The 23,442-nt window shown below is 36.3% G+C and overlaps 1 protein-coding gene across 3 annotated transcripts in view; it reads left to right on the forward strand.

The window, feature by feature from the left end:
- Positions 1–23,442, forward strand: part of atrx (ATRX chromatin remodeler) — a 352,828-nt gene that overhangs the window by 302,676 nt on the left and 26,710 nt on the right. For all 3 annotated transcript variants that reach the window (XM_039765743.1, XM_039765744.1, XM_039765745.1), the window contains 5 exons: positions 84–240; positions 4,274–4,374; positions 11,718–11,826; positions 17,050–17,227; positions 21,110–21,304. In XM_039765743.1, coding sequence (XP_039621677.1) covers positions 84–240; positions 4,274–4,374; positions 11,718–11,826; positions 17,050–17,227; positions 21,110–21,304 — 740 coding nt within the window. The remainder of the gene's footprint in view (positions 1–83; positions 241–4,273; positions 4,375–11,717; positions 11,827–17,049; positions 17,228–21,109; positions 21,305–23,442) is intronic.

Here is a 23,442-nt window from a genome sequence, read left to right on the forward strand (position 1 = left end):
TAGCCAGTTTAGCTCCAGACATTAGAAGATAGAAGCGGCAAATGTTTTCATTTGAAGTAACGGTTGTTTTCCTTCTCTTATAGGAAATAAATCTTCTGCAAGCTCAGCACCGGGAAGTCCTTCTCCTGACTGGCACAAAGAGTTTGTTACTGAGGCAGACTCTGAAGTGCTAGAACACTCTGGGAAAGTTGTATTGCTGTTTGAAATTCTTCGTATGGCTGAAGAAGTTGGAGATAAAGTGTATGTTTTTAATTTTGTCCTCTCTACTATTAGATTAAAAAACATTGCTAGTGTTTACAATTATTCTGCTTCATAAAAAAGTATATTATATCACAATTACAACAGCATTATATTGCAATGATACTACCTACTTGCTGCTGGTAGCATTGCACTTACGTGTGCTTTTGTCTTTAATGGTAGGTACAAAGAGATTTAGCATGCACATAGTTGACATAATCTGTCATGTATGCATTTAGTTTTAATTATGCAGTTTATGTAGAAGATGTGTAGAGTGTGGGAAGAAGAATCGATTGACATTAGTCTGTTAAATATAGTTATAAGTGTTGCCATTGGTAAAGCCAGTAATTAATTAAATAAAATTAAAAAAATAAAACATTAGTAAGAGCCCATCCTGAGGCAGCAAATTCATATAGTGTGTGTGAGGATTTTAAATTCAATCCCACTCAACTGGGGCAACAGAAATATGAAGAGATCTATACATTTTTTGAGCAAGGTTCATAAATCTGCAAAAGTGTACATTAAGTACTTTCACTTTCTCCCTTGTAGACTGGATGTGGCGATGGACCTAATTTTAAACAAATAAGCCAAACATGCATTTTGCAGTAATTTTTATAACATAATGTCAATAGAAGTTGGATTTATACAAATATGAGCTGTCCCCAGTGGCTCTGCCCGTGTAGTAATGAAACAGGACAAACTTCAAAAATCAATTAAAAAAAATGTAATCATTTGTATTGACAAGTATTCATATTGATAAATTTCGTATTCGAGGTCCTCTTGATATACAGTATTTTTGTTTTTTTGGCAAGGTATCTCTGGCCAAGTGGAAGGTAGGTACACTCCAATGTGAAACATAGCTACTGTATCTGATCGTGAGAGAAAGATACAACAAAAAGGACAACACCAAACATAAACCCATGCTGGTTTAGCTGGTACTTATTAGTTCTGATCTTTCATTTTTCTATGTTCAAGATGGACAAGTCCTTTAGCTAGTTGTTTGGCTTCTGTTGGCATCATTGTGGCATTCATTTGCTAATAGCTAATCTAAATTGGGATGACACCTCCCACGTGTAAGTGTGCATATGAGATCCTGCAGTGAACTTTCTTAATTGATTTAGGAATATACTTATAACAGCTGAAGACTAATCCCTTCCAAAAGTTTCTGCTTTGCAGTTAGAGTGATACCTATACCATAGCTGGCTTTACCCTAACTATTAAGTTACAATTTGTAGGTTTTGGATTTAAAGAAAGGTGTTTATGGTTTGGAGAATTCAATGCTTTCTTCCTTTCCTGGTAGCCTCTTTCCAGCTCAAGTAGAAAGATCTTTAAGCACACTTTTCTTTCTTTGTTCAGGAAGGTGCATTGGTTGCTACAATGGCCTGGTGTATCTCCCAAATTTTGTTCAGTTTGGGTACTGGATAGGTATTCTTATCAAAGTCTTCATTGTTGGTAAAGTGCAAATATCTCATAATTAGTAAAAACCTGCACTCAAACAATTTCTCCAAATAATGGCACGTTACGGTGCATGATACTGAAAATACAGTACAGGCAAGATCAGAAAAAAAAAACATGTTCAAATGGCAACTCATGTTCAAATGGCATAGCGTTTTCAAACAGTGATGTTTTCATGTATGAATGTGTGTGTGAGTGCACGAGACATGCAGAGACCAATTCGATCTCATTCAAGTGGTTACTGGAATGTAAAATAAACACTTTCACAAAGGTATAACAAAACAAGTGTGCTTTTATTCAAGAATAAAACTGAACAACAAAAAAATTCCAGTGACAACATGATACCAAGAAAACATGATTCACCCGCGTTTATGTGTCTGCTTTTATCCCTTTAGCGATATCTTTTACAGGTAGCAAAACTTTACACCGGCTGTTCCAGACTGAAATTAAAGACTTCTTCTTTTTGGGCGCATACACTGTCAGCATGGCATTGCCAGATCTAAACACTTGCATGGTGAATTGCTCATGTACTGAAGAGACTTTAGCTGTAGGTGGAAGTCTCATTTTACTTATGGTGCAAGCAGAGTTGTGTCACCGTGCAGCAGTCTTTTAGCCAGCTAAATCACTTTGAAGAAGCCGTCTTTTGTTACAGTTATGCCTTTGTCCAGAAACGGCTCCATAAGCTTTATGACCACAGACTTGGAAAGTCTTTGCCCTGAATTGAACTCAAAACACAGTTCTCAACAAAATGTTATCAAATGTCCAAGACTGCTGGAAACCTGTTGTTTTTCACACGCTCTGCACAGGTGTCTGTGTGGTCAAACCGCAAATCCCGCATGGTAGTCTGATAGCGGTCACAGGACATCATATCTTTGATTGCCAGTACAACAAATAGTTCTGAGCAGGCATCAATCACAGCACCATCTGTGGTCATCACTGCTCTTGTGAAAAGAATGGAGATAAATGCTATCAACTCAGAGAAGGAGAGGCAAATTCATTGTATCACATGAACGTTACTGACAGAATAAAACTGAATAATAAAAAAACAAGCGCTAACTTTTACAAGCAGCCAAAATTTACACCAGGTGTTACAGACTCAAATCAAATGTATGTTTCTATTATATTATAGTAATAATAATAGTTCCTTACTATTCAAAATGCCTTGAACCAGGAACCTTTGGGTTATAAGGCAGCAGTTCTTACCTCTACACCGTTCAAGAATACATATCAACTTCCTGTCAGTAGACATTTGAGCTTGGGTTTTAACTCATTAACAGCAACATGTAAATCAAATTATTTTTTTTTCTTTGGTTATATTTTTGAATAAAAGTGTACTTGTTTATTTAATATTTGGTCTAAAGTCTTTACACATTATACACTTCATGTCATTGTTAGTATAACATGGTAAAATTTTCTGCTTTAGGTATGCATTCAGCATTTCTTGCCTTGCATTTCCTTTCATTCTACACTTACACAAATCGTTGTAGACACGGAACACACATGAAATGTGTGTATTCCAAATAATGATATATTATTTACTCTATACAATTCCAGGCACCTAATTGCCAGATAAAGAACCCTGAGCTCTAAAATTTTTGCAAAGGAATTTAAGGTGGCCCAAGATTACAAGTTTTTTTTGTAGGTGTCAGGGATTCTAGTGTTAAATGTTTCGTCAGCTTGCTGGTTAGATTGACCAGCAATTCTAAATTCTTCCACTTGTCATTGAATGTGGATTGTGTGCATTACCATGCTGTTCAGTGGACTGCCATCATATCAGTACAATAGGTTCACATAAGAATACACTTTTCAATTAGACATACCTCTGCAACCAGTTATTCGAGTTTTGTCTTTAGTTCAAAAGCACAATCCCAGCTTAATAGGCTTCCTGTTTGTACATTACTTTCACTTTCTAGTGATATTTATGGAACAATACTGTAGCAAAAAATGCCCGCATTTTGTACATTGCAGGCATACAACTGAATGGCTTGACAACTGGATTATGAAACACAAATAATGTGAGATTTTATTTCTTGTATGGTTTTGATATTGCTTGCTGTTTTTCCAGCATTGGGCACCCTACACTCTCATTCTATTAGAAATGTTGTCTCTGTTCTTCATGAAAACATGAGATAAAAAGTTTTTATTAGTCATCACTACAAACTTGAAAAATTATGTCATTTTTGGGTGGAGTATTCCTTTAATTTTACTGAAAAAATTTGTTAGAGGATAATGGGCTGTAACTTTTGAAAAATTGCATGTGGCCACCAATGATGATTCTGGCACGGTTGTTTTCTGTTTTGTGCTGAATGCTGCCTGGGATAGACTACCACAACCTTAAATTGGAAAGAACAGGTTAAGAAACTGAATGAATGAGTGTATTTTTTATTTGTATATTAATATACTAAAAAACAATATTTAGAGATCACGTTAAAAGCATGCATCATATTTAAAAAAAATTTTTCTAAGCCTTATGCACCTATTATTTAGGTGAGCTTTTATGAAAAATGCTGTGTTCTTAATAATCAGTAAACAATCTTTCCTAATAGAAGAAAGACCATTTTTAATTGTTTCTTTATTATAGCCTTGTGTTCAGTCAGTCATTGATTTCCTTGGACTTAGTAGAAGATTTTCTTGAGCTGGCAAACAGAGCTAAAGCAGAAGAGAAGCCTGAAATTTACAAAGGTATGTAATAATTAAATTCTTTCACTCTTTTGTTTCACCAAGTCATAACAACAATATCCTTTATTTATATAGCACATTTTCATACAAATAATGTAGCTCAAAGTGCTTTACATGATAATTATACATTGTAATAGTAGATGATGTGGAAGGCATCATACAAATATTTTGTTTGCAATACCAATGTATTTTTTAAGGTGGTTATGCTCAACTGATTGTGGAATCGGAGTGTAGGGTTGTGTTGTATGTTAATTACCACATGTAAGTAAGGATTTCAGTATACTCTGTACGTGTGACAATATTGACCTGATGAAACTATAAATAATTTTTCTTTATACAGAAACACCGCCATGGACCTGGATTAAAATAAGTTATTTGTCCTCCTTAGATGTTGTAAAAGTTGACTAAAAAGGTTGGCTTCGGGAAAGAGATCTGTCTGTAAAAATTTCTGCTCTAATACCTTCTTCCCAGGTGGACCTGAAAAATTATTTTTTTTGTTTTTTGTAAAGTAAGGATTAAGTCATTGTCCCATTACTAATGTATGATGGAAGGAACATTTGAAAAGGACTTTGACACAGCTTAACTAGGCAGCAAAGTATCCAAAAAATCCATCCAAAAAACTATTTAATAATCTGGTCATGGATGATTGTTTTTATTTACATTTTTTGTTCATAATCGGGTAAGATCATGTACGTTTTTTGTGAGGATTTAATAACATGAATGGTGCTACTATCCAGTTTGATAGTGTTACCTTATACATACAGTTATTACACCAGTCATGTTCCACAACTCAACAAAAAAAAAAAAAAATCAAATTTACCTTCTTACTGATTTTGTAGTTTCTAAGATATGTCTCTCCTTCTGTTGTTTCAAGCCTGTTTTTTAAGACATGAAATTCACTCTTAGCCTAGTTTTGTGTATGGTAAAATAAAGCAATGATAATGAACCATCTTCAGGTAATGTGGACATGAAATGAAATAATTGAGGAACATTTAAAAATGTTCATCTGTGAAAATATCTGCTTATGCATTTATGTTGATGTGTAAATCTCTGGGGTGGACTTTGGAGGATAAGCACACATTGTTTTCAAATTGGCCTTTTTGCTGGCCACCAATATGCTTGTAGATTGAACCAATAAAAACATGTCATTTTTAAAGTATGTATTGAGGTGCTTTTTTAAAGCTAATTTAAAAATTGACAAGACTAAATCAACATTTGACAAATGCTGCACTACTGTCCCATTCCTTTATGTGTTCTTAAGTTTACAGTATTTTTATTTCATGTAACATTCTGGAGCAGTCATAATGCAATTCTGCAGATGTTGTCCCATTTACTTTACCACTGGAGCAGGAGTTACTCTCTTAAAGGCTCTATTGACAACCAAGTAGAGGTTTTTCTGGTATGTTGATGTGTAAAGTATTTTAGTAAGTATATTTAGTATAAAACCCATAGTATGAAATAAGGTTGACAAAATTTTCCAATGTCATTGTGCCAAGTAGAATACTGTCATTCTTAAGAATGTCGTGTTATTTATAAATAAAATGACTGACATTAATGTCAGTACTCTATAGCACAGTCAGTACTTTTTCCAGCTGTGCTATATCCTTTTTTTTTTTTGTAGCCTACTCCATGTTAGGCCTCATAAGTGCATTATAAAGATTGAGCATAACTACTTGCGCGCATACTTTACATAAATCTTCGGCTTCGCTATGTTGTGAATTGTCTGACACATCCATTGAATTCCGAGGACACCTTGTCACAATATTTCTGAAAAGGTTTATAATTATTACATTCATCAATGCAGGGATATGCCCATTCCAGCAAGCATCGGACACGAAGCAGAAACAATCCCTGAATGGCGCATCAGCTCATCGCAAGGTGAATACAAGCACACACATACAATAGTATCATTTTAGTGTCACCAAATCCCCAAACTTTCAAGTCTTTAGAAGGAAACGGGAGCACACTTTGGAAACCCACCAGGAAAACTTGCAATCTCCAGGCAGGGAACATCAGGAACGTAATTTCTTGCGAGGCAGCAGCGCTGCTGCTCCACCACCATGCCATCCCCCCATATGTAATTATTAACAGTATGCATTATTTAAATGAAGTTAACGATTTATCTGTAAAATATAATATACATAATTTAATGCATTTCATCATGAAAATGATATCGAGTATAAATGTAAGGATTCTAAATATGCAGAGAGCTGGAATATCGTACATTTAATGTGTTCTGTGTGGAAATTGCTGCTTGCCGCTGCTGTCAGTTCAGGAGGAAGCCCTAGAAGTGCGTAGTGATTAACAACTCGGTTGGTTTTAAGTACTTGTTCTGAGCGTGAAGTATGAACCTGCCCTTAGACTGTCTACTTAGCACTGCCAGTTTGAATCCTCTGGCTTAGAGCTCAAGTGTGATTTGAAGATTTTATATGGCAAAGACTTGTAAGGAGATATATTAGTAATGTATGTATTTCAAATAACATTATTATCATTTCATGTGTGTTCCATGTCTACAATGATCCGTGTAAATGTCTGACGAAACAAGAAATGTTAGGTCTTGTAGACTCAAAGCAAATGTGTATATTTATTCTATCAAATAAAACAACTTGAATGTGAGTTTTTTTTTTTACTTTTTTGATAAATGTCCTGCTGTAATATAAACTGGCACACAGACCTAAGGTGTTTAGCATTAACTTGTGCAACTAACAAACCTACACAGACTGCTACTCAACAGAAATGTATTTATTACATCCAGTATGATTGCTTGAATGTAAAACACACACATGCGTGAAAACATTTTTAACATTTCTTGTTTTGTCGTACAACTTACACACTCTCTGCACAGGTGTCCATTTTGTCAAAGTGCAAATGTCCCATGATAGTTTCATAGCAGTTACGGGGCATTGTATCTTTGATTTAGAGTGGAACAAATAGTTCAGACCAGGATGCATCAACCACAGCACCAACTGGAGTCGTTGCTGCTCTTGTGAAAAGGATACATTTAAATGCCATCAGCTCATAGAGAGACAGGATCCAATTGGAATCTGTTCTGCAGCCTTTATAGACTGTGCAGTCTCTGATAGTCAACAGCCTATGTTGATGAAAACCAGAAGTTCTGCAGTCTACTTGTGACTTTACACTGTAGGAAAATAAGGTAAAAACAAAAAGTACACAAGTAAACAGCATTCAAAATGTTTTTCTATAAATAACATGTAAATGGTTTCTATATAAAGAACATCAAAACACATAATGACAAAGTAACTTTGAATGATACCTTGGCATGTGCTGTAGACCCTGATATCTTGTTAAAGGGCATGTATTTGGCATATTCAACGTTATCTTTCTCCAATGTAGAACTCTCGTCCTTGTCTGACTGCACCTCAGTGTTTGTCTCTTTGTCTTCTTCAATATCAAAAATAGGTTCTTCGCCACCGTCTAAGTTACAATCACTTATTTCTTGCAGCAGTGCCAAAGCCTTTGAGGGGGGAGTACCACCTCTTGCATGACAGGGCACTGGACATTGAGGTGTGTCTGTTTGCTCAACAAGATACCAAGCAGAAAAGATTCACCTACATTTGAGTGACTGCTCTTATCCCTTGTCATCAGAGAATCCCAAGTAATACCCAGTTCCATTGCCTCAAAACAGGCATGCTGACAAAGTTCATGTGTACTGAAGTGACTTTAGCTGCATTTGGAAGCTCCTGTCGCACTTTATGCTACTGTTTGGGGTCAAGGTCCAAGTGGGTCTCGAGGCCTTCTCCACCAGCTCCTCCCTCTCGTTCATGGTGACAGGGGGCTGTAGGGCCGGCGCCCTAAATTCAACCAAGACCCTGCGGAAGAGGGTGTTCCTCCTGCCAATCAGCAAGGGCCAAGGGGAGGAATCCGAAATGGCAGTCCAAACTTCCAGTCCTTATATTTCAAAGGAAGCAGCACTGACTCATAATCCTTAACGTCCCCATGTGCACAGCATATGTTCATAGTCTCAGTGCTAGAAGGGGAGGTACCTACAAGGCAGTCACGTCTGACAACACAAAGGTCACTACCTGAGTCCAACAAGGTAGGGATCTTGCGGCCCACTAATGTCACTGAGACCTTTAAGCCGTAATTTTTTAGTGAAGTACAATGAACTTGGGAGCAACACACCTCGGCTAAGCTGACTTCCATGGACTGAGCAGGGAAGAGGTGGCCAATCTGATCACATCAGAAACATCTGCGCTCAGCACCACTGCCGAAATACCCGTGAAGTCATCTATGACCAGAAGCCTCTCCAGGTGCGGTCACATAAGCAACGACGAGAGCCCTGGGTGGCCTTTCTGAGGAAATTGGATGTTCAGGGCCCTGAGCCCGCAGGAGGGGGATGATCGATCTGGGAACGATGTCGGGCAAGTTGAGAGTGTGCTCCGGGTGAAGCAAGTCCACCACCCTGTCTCCAAACAGCCTGGGAGCCTGGTAGTTAAAGTCCTCCATGACTATAATATCCCCCTGTAAACTTGCCTTTTAAATATTACTAAAAAGTGCATTGAAATTATTGTGTGCATTGGGCAGTCTATAGCATAGTTCATATTTTAGTAGTAAATGACAAAATGTTGGCATAAACTATATAATGTGTGAAGCCTGAAGTCCAAAGATCAAATAAACACTTTCACAAAAGGTTCAAGAATGATACAACAGCTTCTGTGGCGTAGTGGTAAGATTTGCTGACTTGTAATCAAGAGTCCCCGGTTCAAACCTTACTGCGTCCTATATTTGCTGTTTTCAGTAGTGAGCTGGTCTTATTGTTAATATTATACAGTACACAAACATACATTTGGACTTGTAAAAGTTACCGTTTTTTTTTTTTTTTTTTTCCACTTTTGTTCTCTCAATCACGGTCATGATACATACTACCGCCCTAGGGATCTGACGCTGTTAGTTTTTATTTGAAACTGGGAGTAACTGTAGATGTGAGTGGTGTTTTAAGGCAATGGAACTGGACATTCTCTGATCTGGAGGGATAAAAGCTTACACACAAACGCTGGTGAATCTGCGTTCTTCATATCTCACCGTCGCTTGATTTTTTTATTCAGTTTTATTGAGTGTTCCTGCTCACGCAGAATTAGTATGCACCTTATGGTCTACAATGTCAAAAAAAAACAGAGACGTAGGTATATATGATATATTGAATCCTACCACTACGCCACGGAAGCTGTTATATCGTCCTTGAACTTTTTGTGAAAGTGTTTATTTGATCTTTGGACTTCGGGCTTCACACATTCTATAGTTTATGCCTACATTTTGTAACATGTATTACTAAAATATGAAAAAGTTTCTGTTTTAACAATGTGTTTACACAGATTACTGTAGAAACGGAACACACATGAAATGCATGTGTTCCAAATAATGATCTATTATTATTATTTCCAGTCTGAAACTCCAGCAGTTCACTCCCAGATAATCAAACAAGGCATGAGCTGGGAGAAGTTTGTGAACGTTCTGCGACGGTGGGGGGATGGAATAGCAGGCTGCTTGTCTTAATCTGCACATTTACAGGACAAAAGACACTGACCGAGAGGTGCGAACGGATTTAAGGTGGGCCGGATTTACGAGTTTTCTTGTAGGCCCTGGTAATTCTAGTGTTAAAGAATTATGAAGTCATCTGTGCTCATGGGGACCTTCAGTTGCAGGATTTTTTTTGTAGCTTTCCCTAGATCTATGCCTTCATGCAATTCTGTCACTAAGCTCTGCAGGCAGTTCATTTGACCTCCTGGTTTGTTTGTTTTTTTTTTGCTCTGATAATTGTTAACTGTGTGACATTTTTAGACATGTGCATGCATTTCCTAATCATGTCTTATCAATTGAATTGACCACAGGTGGACTCCTAAAAAGGTATAGAAACATCTCCATGACAGTCGATGTAATGGGATGCGCCTTGACTGTTTGTTGTACAAGCAGCACTTCAGAGAAGACCATGTTGTTGTTTCTGCTCCTAAGAAAAGAATATGTTTGTTTACATTATCCTGTAGAACTTCCTGCCTTACCCTGTTGATGTTCTGGCATGTAAAGTGATAGCTGGATCTACCCCACCTTTGGCCAAACCCTATGCTAATATCCAAGGAGGTCAGCCAGTTTTGCAGCAAATACAATGTACAAGATACTGTCACTGGAGGAAGCCTTATTAAATAAGTCGTCTTCTGTCACTCCTTCTGATAGTTGATTTTGAGGTAACCTACTGGAGTGACTGTCTAGCTCTCTATGCTAAGTCTGCTAAGTGGTACAGATCTGTTACCTTGCCCTTACTTTTGACTATGACCAACCTGTCTCTTTGTGTTGAAGACTTCTCTCATACCACTTAAAAGGTGCACACTTTCTAAATTAGTATCTGAGCCTGTTCCACCGGTTCTTTATTACAGCACTGGCTAACTGTTTCCTTGTTAACTTCAGAACTTGCAGTGGTGATTGTTCTTACAGGTGTAGGCACTTCTGTACTGTACATTCGCTTCAATGAAGGAAATAAATCTGTCATTGTATTTTTTTAATTGTTAACAGTTTGCTTGGGGTTAAGCAGTTTAACTTCACTTTTTATTTAAACATTGCACCTTTAATATAAACTAAAGTTAGCTGTTAAACAACTATTGTTTCTCTCCCTTTCAATAATTAAGCTTTTATTATTTTCTATTATGGCTTGTAAATGTATTTGTAGTGGATAAAATTTAACAACTCCTTACCACTTTACTGGTAACTAGTGATTGCTACTTCAAGTGATTTTTTCTGAAGTGATCTTTAATGGTTGGCAGACAGTTACTCACAGATATAAATGGTTTTTATATTTATCGAATTATTCTAGGTTTCAGCTGCTTCTCGTACTGTAATGTGCCTTTAATGGAAAAATGACACCTTTCACTGATTTAAAGTACTTGTATTTTATGTTACTTGTTTCTTTCTCTAGTGGAATTAAATATATTCGTTGCATTTATATCGCCTTTTCCAATCACTAATTTTAGTGCTTTCTTGTTCAATTATTGTAGTGTAGTAAGAAAAAAATCACTCATCTTGAGAAACCTTAATGTTATAATCCTGCTGTTCTATACTGGAAATTAACCGTTAACTTTTTCTAGTTCATAATCCTAGGTTAATTTTTTCAATTTGACTAGAGGTTTCCAGGATTTCATACTTGCCTGTGTTCTGTGGTGTTTCATGAATGAATGTAGATTATTTTGTTTAACCAAAATCCTATTTACTAGAATGATTGCTCTTTTGTTTGTCTGTAATTCCTAAGCCCACTAAACTGGCTTCAAGTTAGTGACCATCTAAAAATAAAACAAACATTAACATTGTTTTCTTATCTTTATCTTTTCTGTTAATTGTAGGTGATGGAAAATGGTTTAGAAATATTGATTACTATCGTCTTGATGGCTCAACAAATGCAATAACAAGAAAAAAGTGGGCTGAAGATTTTAACGATATCAGCAACACCAGGTAATATTTTTTTTATTCCATTTTGAATTACTACTTTTAAAATTTCATCTCAGAAAACAAATACATATGGAAGGATTTGCCCTTTACTTCTAAATGTATATACAGTGGAACCTCGGTTCACGAACGTCTCGGTTCATGTACAAATCTGTTTACGACCAAAAAGTTCACCAAGCATTTGCCTCTGTTCACGACCACACACCCTGTATACGAATAAGCCAGTTTCCCTTTCGGTTTGTACATGTTCAGTCTCTCCCTGTGCAGTGAAGCGAGCAAGAGAGAGCGTGACACATACACACACACACACACACACACACACACACACAGGTGTGCGAGAGAGACACACACACACGAGAGAGAGAGCTGGACACATAAGGTAGAGAAGGCAGTTTAAGACTGCACTGGGCTTGTTTTTGTTTTCATTTCTGTTTACAGCAATCGGTTCCTAGTGTGCACTGTTGCAATGTTACTTTTCTTGGTGGTTTATTAAATTGCGGATTTTTCAAATGTTAATTTTTTCCCTGTGCTTAACACTCATTAAAAAAAGTGTTTTTAGCAAGCAGTTCTTAGTGCTATAGCGCAAACTATTACAGTGTTAGTTTTCTCTGTCGTTCAAGGTTTTCTCAGTATTATTCACGTTTACATTGTTTTTACATTTAGTTTACTACTAGCAAAATACCCGCGCTTCGCAGCGGCGAAGTACTGCCTTAAAATTTTTATTAAGAAAATTAAACCTTTTTAAACTGAGGGAAAATATACCAATATTTCTTAAGGATCTCTTTGTATACCACATTGTCAGTTTGGCCTTCCAGTTGTAATATGACCAAGCTGTGCGCTGAGCTTACTCTTGAGCATGCAACGTACAGTTGGATATGTGAAAAGTAATCTTGTCTCAAATCTCACAGCTTGGATTGCTGCTGTCATAATCGGTTTGAGTTTCATGGTTTGTTTCAATTACGACAGTATTTGCAGGACTTGTGTTGAAGTGACATTCGGCATCTGTCAAGCGTTGTAAGCATACAACCAGTTTCATCGATTACTTAGCATCCAGCTTTTGAGAGTTTAAACTTTCATAAACATCAAAGTGTCCACTACTGAAATCGTCACCTGTGAATCTAAGATGTTTAAGAGGCATTGGCGGTTGTCGAAAGGTGTAAAATATTTGGCCATTTCGGTACACTTGAAAGCGACAACCGAATAATTCAGCGGAAGCCATCAACTCACATGCAGAACCATAGGTGAAGTGCTTACGCATTTCACTCTTATAGTGTGCCTGTGTAGTATAATTATCTCCTGTACCGTCATCAGTCCACACCTTGAACCTGTCCCAGTCATTCAATACATAAGACACAATGTTCCTCCGGATACGAAGAATGAGCCTGATATGGCTGTGCAATATGTAACAAAGAGAATGGAAAAGGCAAGTGCCATCTCCGGACATGGAAACCACTCGGTAAGTGACAGTACTTTGATCGATGGTGATCACCTCGATAGACATGTTAATGGGGGTACGGTTGGAACGATAAAGGAAATGGGTACCTGAACGATGTAAAGTAAGTCTGAAATACCTACACAATAACTATAATGGTAATAAACAAACAACAGCGTAGAAGCCGTGGATTCAATAAAAAGGCTGTAGTTATCAGCAGGGAGACGTGAATCCTTTGGCGAAATAAGGAAGGGAATGTAGAGACCGGAGCGACAGACGGCCTTATATAGGCAGGCAGCCAACAACGTGGGAGGCGTGGGGATGGGGGACCCAATGCCGCCTCACACAGTGACCGAGCTGCAGGCTATAGACGTATATATGTACGTAAGTAGGATTCAGTTAGTGTTGGGAACCCGTGTACCAAATTTCTTGAAGATGGGCCCATAAGTAACAAAGACCGTTGGAAAGTTCAATATGGCAGCCGACAGTGGCGTCATACCATCGAAATAAGTACGTACATCAGTTTCGGTTAGTGTAGGGAAGCCGCCTACCAAATTTCATGAAGATGGGGCCATAAATAAGAAAGTTCAAAATGGCAGACGTTGTCGACCGTTATGACCGTTGCGTGTAGAATTTCAAAATGAAACCTGCTTAACTTTTCTAAGTAAGCTGTAAGGAATAAGCCTGCCAAATTTCAGCCTTCTACCTACACGGAAGTTGGAGAATTAGTGAGATGAGATGAGTGAGTGAGGTCTTTGCCTTTTATTATTATAGATTACCCTGTGCATTCTACGGTATGATTAACTATATTTGTGCTTAAAAACTAAAAAAATATATATATATATTTACATACAGTTCGTACGGTCTGGAACGGATTAATTGTATTTACATAGAATCCTATGGGGGAAATTGCTTCGGGTCATGACCAAATCGGTTTACGACCAGAGGTTTGGAACGAATTATGGTCGTTAACTGAGGTTCCACTGTATTTTATTTCTGTTAGTTGCAAAACAAGACCAAAAAATCAATGTGGTTATAAAACGTAATTTATTACATTGCTTTATAACAGATTATTCTACAACAGAGATTTTGCAGTAGTTTTATTTGTTTGATACTTTCCTTAATTAGTCATTTATTTATTGTAATACTGGGTGGCATGATATTATAATGGCTAGTGAACCTGCCTCATAGTTCTATAACCAGGGTTCAGTTTTCAGCCTTTCAGAACTTCACATATTTTCTATGTTAAATGGGTTATTCTGCTTATCTTTAACAACAAACTCAGTTATACCAGACCAAATCCAAAAATTCAAAACAAACAACTGCAAGGTAAATCTTCAAAAATATTAGCTCTTATTTAGTGGTTAGAAGTTCACAGTTACCCAACTTAAGCTTTTTTAAAAGTGTATTTTGCTTGAGCTCAAAGGCTTTCAACCTTTTTGCATGTACAAAAATACTTCCAAATTCCAAAAACATCTTAAACATAGACAGAACAGATCATTTATCCTTAGCTTCATGGTGTTAAATATTAAAATGTCTAGAATGAGTAAAGCCATAATATCCACAGTAAAATCTTGTATCTTTGCATTGTCTTCTATTGTCTGTTAAGACCAACACATTTCAGGACAACTGATCATTCATCAGAGCTAACGATATAAACAGAGCACTCACATCTTATTAAAGTGTTACCGACAATGGAGGATGCCAGAGTATTCTGAAATACTCCCAAGCATTTGGCCTCTGTTTAATAATAATTGAAGTAACATTCTCGTGTGAAAATTTCAATATCTCAATTAAATTATTACGAGCTTTTGAAAACCACTTAGCCTTGATGAGTGATATATAATGTTGATAAGTGACAGGAACCCAAATTCCCATGTGAACGTCACTGACAGAATAAAACTGAATAATAAAAAACAAGCAGTAACTTTTAAAAGTAGCCAAAATTTACACCGGGTATTACAGACTCAAATCAATTGTGTGTTTTATTATATTTTATTATAGCAATAATAATAGCAACTCACTACTCAAAATACAAAGCGCCCGGACTCAAACCCGAAACCTTTTAGTTATAAGGCAGCAGTTCTTACCTCTGCACTGTCCAAGAATACATATCAACTTTCTGTTGATTGACATTTTTAGCTTGGGTTTATAACTCATTGACAGCAGCATGTAAATTGAAAGATTTTTTTCTTTGGTATATTCTTGAATAAAAGTGCACATGTTTATTTGGACTAAAGTCTTCACACGTTATACACTTCACATCACTGTAAAAAAAAAAAACTGGAAAAAGTTTTTGCTTTAGGTATGTGTTCAGCATTTCTTGCCTTGCATTTCCTTTCATCCTAAACTTACACAGATCTTTGTAGGCACGGACCATGCATGAAATGTATGTATTCCAAATAACGATATTATTTACCCTATACAACTCCAGGCACCTCACTCCCAGTTAAAATGACTTGAGTTGGGAGAAGTTCACGACAGACTTCAGCTCCATCTTTGGGGGTATGGGATAACAGGCTCCTTGCTGCTTGTGCTGATCAACACATTTGCAAAACAGAAGATGCTGATGACGAGAGTTGTGAAGGAATTTAAGGCAGCCCGGAATTCTGAATTTTTTTCATAGGCTTCAGTGATTGTAGTGTTAAATGGTGAAGGAGATAGTCATAGACTACACCAGATAAGCTGCAGTTATACACAAAAAAGCAAGGTCACTGATAAAAGTTCTTTGTTCACTTATTAGTAATTACAAGTTCACAATTACCCAAGCTTCACTTTTTTTTAAATATATATTGCTTGCACACAAAGACTTCCAAAATTTTTACTTGAATACAAAGATGTCCATATTCCTGAGAAGCTTTATAAATGGTTTATTCTTCACCACAGTTAATCTCAGAGATCTACAGAGAATTCCTTTCTTTACATGCAGGGTGAATTGTGGATCCTTATATACACATGTGTGGTCTTTTCTAAACAATATCCAATCCTTTCAGTTTGGTACAAGTGGATTCCATTCAAGTTCTAGATGCCTCTTAAGGATAATTAATTAATTAACCACAACTTGGAGTACCACAGCAAGTGGTCGGAATATCATATAAATGAGAGACTTCACTTTTTGTATTTTAATAAGTTTGCTTTCATATTTTCATTTATGGATTACTGAGCGTAGATAGATGGGCAAATATATCCATTTAAAATAAAATCTGCAACATAATAGCTTTTTAAATTTCAGATTTTGTGAGTCATCAAAACAGCTTTGAAATGTATTAGCTGCGTAGCTGAACATATCATCACGCTATTTTCTCCTTTACAATGGAGCATAGAAGTTTATATCTTGACTAAAGTGGTTAAACTTCTTTACCTATTTTAGACCCTAAATCGAAGCCTGTTGTTATCTAATATGTACTTTTTATTGTTACAGTTTATAGAGGAAGGAAGCATGTTTTTCGTTATTTTTGTATTGCATCCTTGTTTCTCATAATTTACATTTTAATTTTCTCAGTACAATTTGATGTGTTTAATGTGTTTAGTTTTTGCCCTGAGTAAATAACTTGCAGTGACTTTGATAGTTTGTGATAATACCTGCTATTACCCTTTGCTTAATAATTTCTAAATCCCCAATTTACTTTTTATTAAGCAGTTTGGTCCATAGGTTGTATTGCTGTGGACTGCTCACTTTCATAATGCATACTTTCTTGTAACCTTCTTTTCCATTTGAAACTGGAAGAGGAATGTAAATTCTTATTTTTTTTCTCCTTCCTTACCAATCTCTGTGTCTTTGATTTTTTTTTTTATAGGGGACGTTTGTTTCTGATTTCTACTAGAGCTGGATCTCTAGGAATAAATCTTGTTGCTGCTAACAGAGTTATTATTTTTGATGCCTCTTGGAATCCATCTTACGACGTTCAGAGTATTTTTAGAGTATATCGTTTTGGCCAAACTAAGCAAGTGTATGTGTACCGGTTTCTGGCTCAGGTAAAAAAAAAAAATTTTATAACCCAAGTTTGTATTTTGTTTTTGTATTTTAAACTCAAGTACTGTTTTATACTGTGTCTATTTAGTATCATTTCTTATTTATGAAAATTAACGGAACAAGTGCAGTGACCAAAATAATTTGAGGAATTATCATTTATTCTGATCAGTATTTAGAACGTTTCATTAACTCAAAACCTTTTACCATAACCAATACCATTAATAAATACCTGTAGAATTAATAGTATAATTGATCTTTTTTTTAATTTTATTTTTATACAGAACTCTTTACAGTCTTTTGCTATTGCAAGTCCTAATTGTTTAATTTTGTATTTATTTGCTTATTTATTTTACAGAGTATATGTTTATGGACGGGCACATATCTTTTGCCTACTTAATTTAGGTTTCATTTTATTCTGTGGATGATTCCGTTTTTAATTACACTGGAATTACAAGTTCATCTTTTACATTTGATCATCAAAGCTTCATCTTTGGGGGAAAAAAGTCTGATTATATATTTAGAGCGTTCTGTGGGCATAATATTTATGAATTAGTCATTAATAGAGTCTTGTTGGATCCTAATGTGATGCATTACATCACAGTATTTCAGAAAAATATTTTGATAAATACTGACGTCTGGTTTTGGAATATTATGAGGTAATAGCTTGTATTTTACCCTTGTTTTGCTGGAAAAAAATGCGTGCTCTAGGCCTCCTCTTAAAGTTTTTTGAAACCATTGAATTTTTATTTTTTAGACTCTTGAGTTATGTAGTTCCCTATCTATATAAAACTAGTGTGAAAGCTTTTCTTGTTATTTTTACAAATATATTTTTAAGGTACATTCACACTTCTACACTAAGTAGAAGTGACTATAAGTACTGTGTTTAACCTAAATGTGAATGAAAAGTCATATTTAGGACACATTCTAATTACCCAGTAAGGACGGGAATAAGGATGTGTTCTAAACATAGAACATCCTTCTTTCTAGCTAGAAAACATATCCACTATATTCACCTATCCACAGTCAAAAAGCAAATTTGTGACGTTCAATGCTTGTAATGGCCAAATAATCTTAAACAAAAGCAATACCGATCTTTCTACATGAAGAACTGCCAAATATTTCTAGTTAACTAATGTGATACAACATCAGCAGTGCTACCTTGAGCAAGAAGCAGACCCCTGATTGTGGGACAGCTAGTTGAAAGCAGGCTTGGCTAAACCTCATTTGTAAGTGGCTGCTACTCAAAGTCCAGTGCACTCTTGGAGCTGCCTGACTTACTTACCTATCCTATCGCACCAGCAAGCACATCATGACCCTTTGTCTTTATCTGCATTTGCATTCGTAAGCCTCACTCATAAGCACCAACCATGCTTCCTGGCAAGTACCACACGAAACAGTTTTACTCAGATATGGATGTACTGACCATGGTGCCCAAGGAAGTCAAACTGATCTTGCTGAATGACTTCATTGGAAGTGTTTAATAAGACTACACTATATAGAGATAGATTTGGCCTCCTCAAATGGAACCCTCCTCCTGAGGAAATCACAGAATATGACCTTGAAAAATATTAAAATCTCTTCCACCAGAAGAAAAATTACAAAGGAATATGAGTGCATCTCCTGGCCTCTAATCATAGAATCATGCAGGCTGAAGGATCTTCACATTGCATGAGCTATGGGTGGATCAACTCTTTGCTCAACATTGTGTGCTCTGAAATTCAAATTTTTTTTTTTTACTTTTATGCAAATTTCTTATTCTCACAAATGAAACAGAAAGAAATTTAATGCCAGTACTCTCTAAACCTCGTTAGCAAAACCTCATTACAAATAAAACACCATGTTTGTCTTTCTACCATTAGCAATATACAAGATTGTTATCAGAGTTTAAAGATGCATTTTTAACTACTGTAAATACATGTAGTTTGTTGACCATACAAAATGAAAATAATTATTTGTTCTACTAACGTCAGTTACTCAGTCATTTCCAAACCCGCTCAGTCCTGAACAGGGCCATGGGGATCTGCTGGAGCTTATCCCATCTAGCATAGGACACAAGGCAGGAACAAGGACAAGGGCGCCAGCCTCAAACACACACCCATCAACCACTCACTAGGGCCAATTTAGGATCCCCAGAGTACCTGGAAGAAACCCATGCAGACACAGGAAGAACTTGCAAACTCCATGCTGGGAAGACCTGCAAGGCAAAGCCTGGTCTCCTTACTTTTTTTGTGAAGTGGCCCCAGAATAATTCCACCTGAATACTAATCATTTACTTGCTGCTCACATTTAATATTTTCAGTGACCATTTAATTACAGTAGATGCACTTATCACTCCCATATACCTGCATCATGTGTGCAAGTAGTAGTACTACTGATTTGCAGGTAGGAATGGACCCACGAATTGTGTGTTTTTACTTGTACACAATTCAGAAAGAAAAGAGTCTAAAGATGTTAATGGCTTTGTGCATGCATTATAAAAAGCAACAGATGTGACAACATGACTCTAAATTGAAGAGCAGATCTCCTGGAGTTTTTGTGTATAATAATATCATGCTATATGAAGAATCATCCTCCACCAAAAAACCTCCAGTATATTGGAGTAAAACAGACCATGGATGAAATGGATGGATCATTCCTAATAAGATTTGCAGTGTAAGATAAAACCACATTCAGTCAGTGGACAGTGGTGCTGAAATTGTATTTTTGAAATGTAGAGCTTGCGACATTATTACAGAGTAAGATTGTCAGCTAACAGTTTAACAAGCTTCACTCCTGTCACGAAAAGTACACAGTTCTGTCTATGCTGTAGGATAATAAACAGCAGAGAATGTCAGAGAGAATGAGTGAGACAGAGAAAAGCAAACAATCAAAAATCAACATGGGCTGTTAGAGCTTTTAAGCAGTTAGAGCATTGAAGCACTGTCTAGACATGGTCAAAAGTTTAAGCATATCAGTATATCATTGAGGAGTTTTATTTAATATGTAATACGTGCTCTGATTGGGTAGCTTCTCGGCCATCCGCCAGTAGCGTCCCTTGTATGAAATCAACTGGGCAAACAAACTGAGGAAGCATGTACCATAAATTAAAAGACCCATTGTTCGCAGAAATCCACGAACCAGCGAAAAATCTGTGATATATATTTAGATATGCTTACATTTAAAATCCGCGTTGGAGTGAAGCCGCGAAAGTCGAAGCGCGATATAGCGAGGGATCACTGTACATTTAAAAAGGTGCAACAAATCCTAAACTTGAAATTTGACTTAGGCAAAAATGACTGTGAAATAAGCAGTAATAACGAAGATACTGTATTTGCTTATTAGTTGCAGCCTGCTCAGGTGGCATCACATGCAGATGGTCTTATATATCGAGATAATAGTCCATTAGTTGATGTCAGGGAAGTCTTAGAATGCATACATTAATAAGATCAGGAATTCAGCCTAATTCACTAGCCATCCTAATCATGAGGTCTCAATCTATAGTAATTTAGGAGAAGATACCCACCACTGTAAGATAGGTGCGTCCACGTGGTGTATGGTACTTTTATTAAAATTATTGTGCAGTATTTTTGGTTTTTAATATATTTCTGGCTCTTAATGGAGAAGATTTGAATCACAGCAAAAATCTCTCTTGTGGTAAATCACAAAACTATCTTTAAATTAAATTCATTTTTTCTATTTTTTATTTTGTTGAGTCAGAACCCTACTGATGTGTATTTGATGAAAAAAAGAAATAAAGGTTTCTGGTATTTATCATCTTATTCTATGGTGCTCAGCAGTAATGAATGATCTAACATGACAAAACTGAATTTGTCTGTATATCAAGAAAACCATTGATTCTGAAGCAATTTTATCTATATAAATAGTCTTTTTTTTTCATCTTTTAGGGAACTATGGAAGAAAAGATCTATGACAGACAGGTTGCAAAGCAGTCACTCTCTTTCCGGGTTGTGGATCAGCAACAGATTGAGCGTCACTTTACAATGAATGAACTCACTGAGCTGTATACTTTTGAACCTGACCAACTTGATGATCCTAACTCTGAAAAGAAGAGCAAAAGAGCCACTCCAATGCTCCCCAAGGTTTGCAGTACATTGTTCATTTATGCTCAGTTTATTTGTCAGTGTTAAATGAGGTATCATAATTACATTTTAAATATTCTACAGTAGAAGTGACGTGTGTGACAGCTTTTCCTTGAATTTAAAGCATGGCTGAATTTTAAACTGAGAGAACTTAAGATCTTGAAGAACTAGATAAAGGATTATTTTGAAACGTTGAATGAGATCAGTACATTAAAGTAGGGTGTGGCAGGATAGGTATCTCAAATGACTGCTGCATTGAGCCATTATTTTTATTTCGTTTGGCTAGAAAAATCACGTATCTGTCACTGACCAAGTTAAACTCAGTATGAAAGTGCTAGAGTCATTGTTCAAGCTGGAAAGTTTATTCCAAAAAAAGGACTTCTGCTACAAAAAATGTGTGCTGCCCCCAACAATACCATTAATTCGTATGCTTCTACAGATTTGACTAAAATGGGGCATACTGGTTACATTCAATTCATAAGTCAACCTTATTTCTCTCTTCAGACATCAAACACTTGATGTTCAAAAAAACACTCACATAAGGAAATCCATCCCTATGCATTTATAATTATCCAAATAATGTGATACACCAGTGCTTCCCTAACTTGGTCCTGGGGACCCACTGTGGCTGTGGGTTTTCATTCCAGCCTTCTGTTTTTAATTGGACTCCTGGGCTAATTAAGTGAACTGTTATTTCCCAAGTTCTGTGTTTTGGGAAGTTTGTTAAAAAAAAAATAATTATAATGTACCAAGCAGTTATATGGGAATAATGTATTTTTGTTCTTTTTAACAATATTTTCATCTTGATTTTCATTCTACTTTTCCAGGTGTTCTTTTTAATTAATCCATTACTTAGTAATTAGTGGGTATGACGCTAATGTAGTTGCTGCCTTTCACGATTCATTGTTGTTTGCCTGGGTGTCTGGTCTGCTCATTTTTAATTCTCATTATTAAGATACAATGAAGGGAGCAAACTGCACAGAGACATGGTGAAATTTAATGAAATCAACAAAAGAGAGTTAAGCATTTAAATCTCTAGCAAAATCAGAAATAATTATACATTTCTTGTAAATGTAAAAATCATGCTGCTGTACTTTTGTGAATGTAGAATAATAAAAAATACCAACTAATTAAATGAGATCAGTGTTATCAGGTGTTGTCACTGATTATGAATCTGGTTGGAACAAAAACCTGCAGCCACAGTTGGCCCCCAGGACTGAGTTTGAAAACCCCTGTGATACACATTTGGTGATTAACTAGTGATGGAAAAATGAAGCCTCATGGAGCTTTGAGGCTTTCTTTTTATTTGTGCCGAAAAAGATTCAATGCATTAAAGCCTCAGCCCCAGTATGAACAGCGACATTTGGTGATTAACTCTCTGGAGTGCAAGTTAAGCAGCACTCACTGTTTCAGTCTCATGTCACCAGTAATAGATCAGAAAAGTCTGTATTCATTTTATTCTGCTAAGGTCCTTGTCCATTTATACTATTTAACTTTTGAACACCGTTTTCCTCTCTCTCCTCACAACCCAACATTGTTGAATGAAAATGATGCATTTTATATAGGCTACTTGTTAATTTAGCGTCAAACCGACAAAACGCTATCAAACCAATAAAGCGAGCTGTGAAGTACTGATGATGTCACCGGTCACGTGTCAGCAGTGTTTTGACACAAGCTCAGACAGAGTGATTCGACTCACTACAAATTGACTAACACAAGCTTTGACGCTTCAGTATCATTTTCCCATCTCTATGAACTATTTTTTTTTATTCTACCATTTCTTTCCTCACACTGCTCTGTCTTCTGCGACAGCAGAGTTGTTAACATATTGTAGTCCACAGAGACCTTTTTTGTCTTCCTTTCTATACTTAAATAACAACAGACCTCTACTCCTCCTTCATGATTCTCTGTAGTCTAACTTCTCTTCAGTGTGAAGTTGTAATTGTTGTTAGTCACAGATCTAATCCAAAAATAAATAATGGTTCCACACATACTGTATTGAAAATTTAAATAGGTACAAACCAAATTCTTCTTATAACTGATATAATTTACTTCAGGAAAAAGCAGATTATACATTTTTTTTTTTATATTATACTCATATATTTATGTGTATAGTACAGGGTGAGCCAAGAAAAAGT

The sequence above is a fragment of the Polypterus senegalus genome, chromosome 10 (assembly GCF_016835505.1).
Source record: "Polypterus senegalus isolate Bchr_013 chromosome 10, ASM1683550v1, whole genome shotgun sequence".
Lineage (NCBI taxonomy): Eukaryota > Metazoa > Chordata > Cladistia > Polypteriformes > Polypteridae > Polypterus > Polypterus senegalus.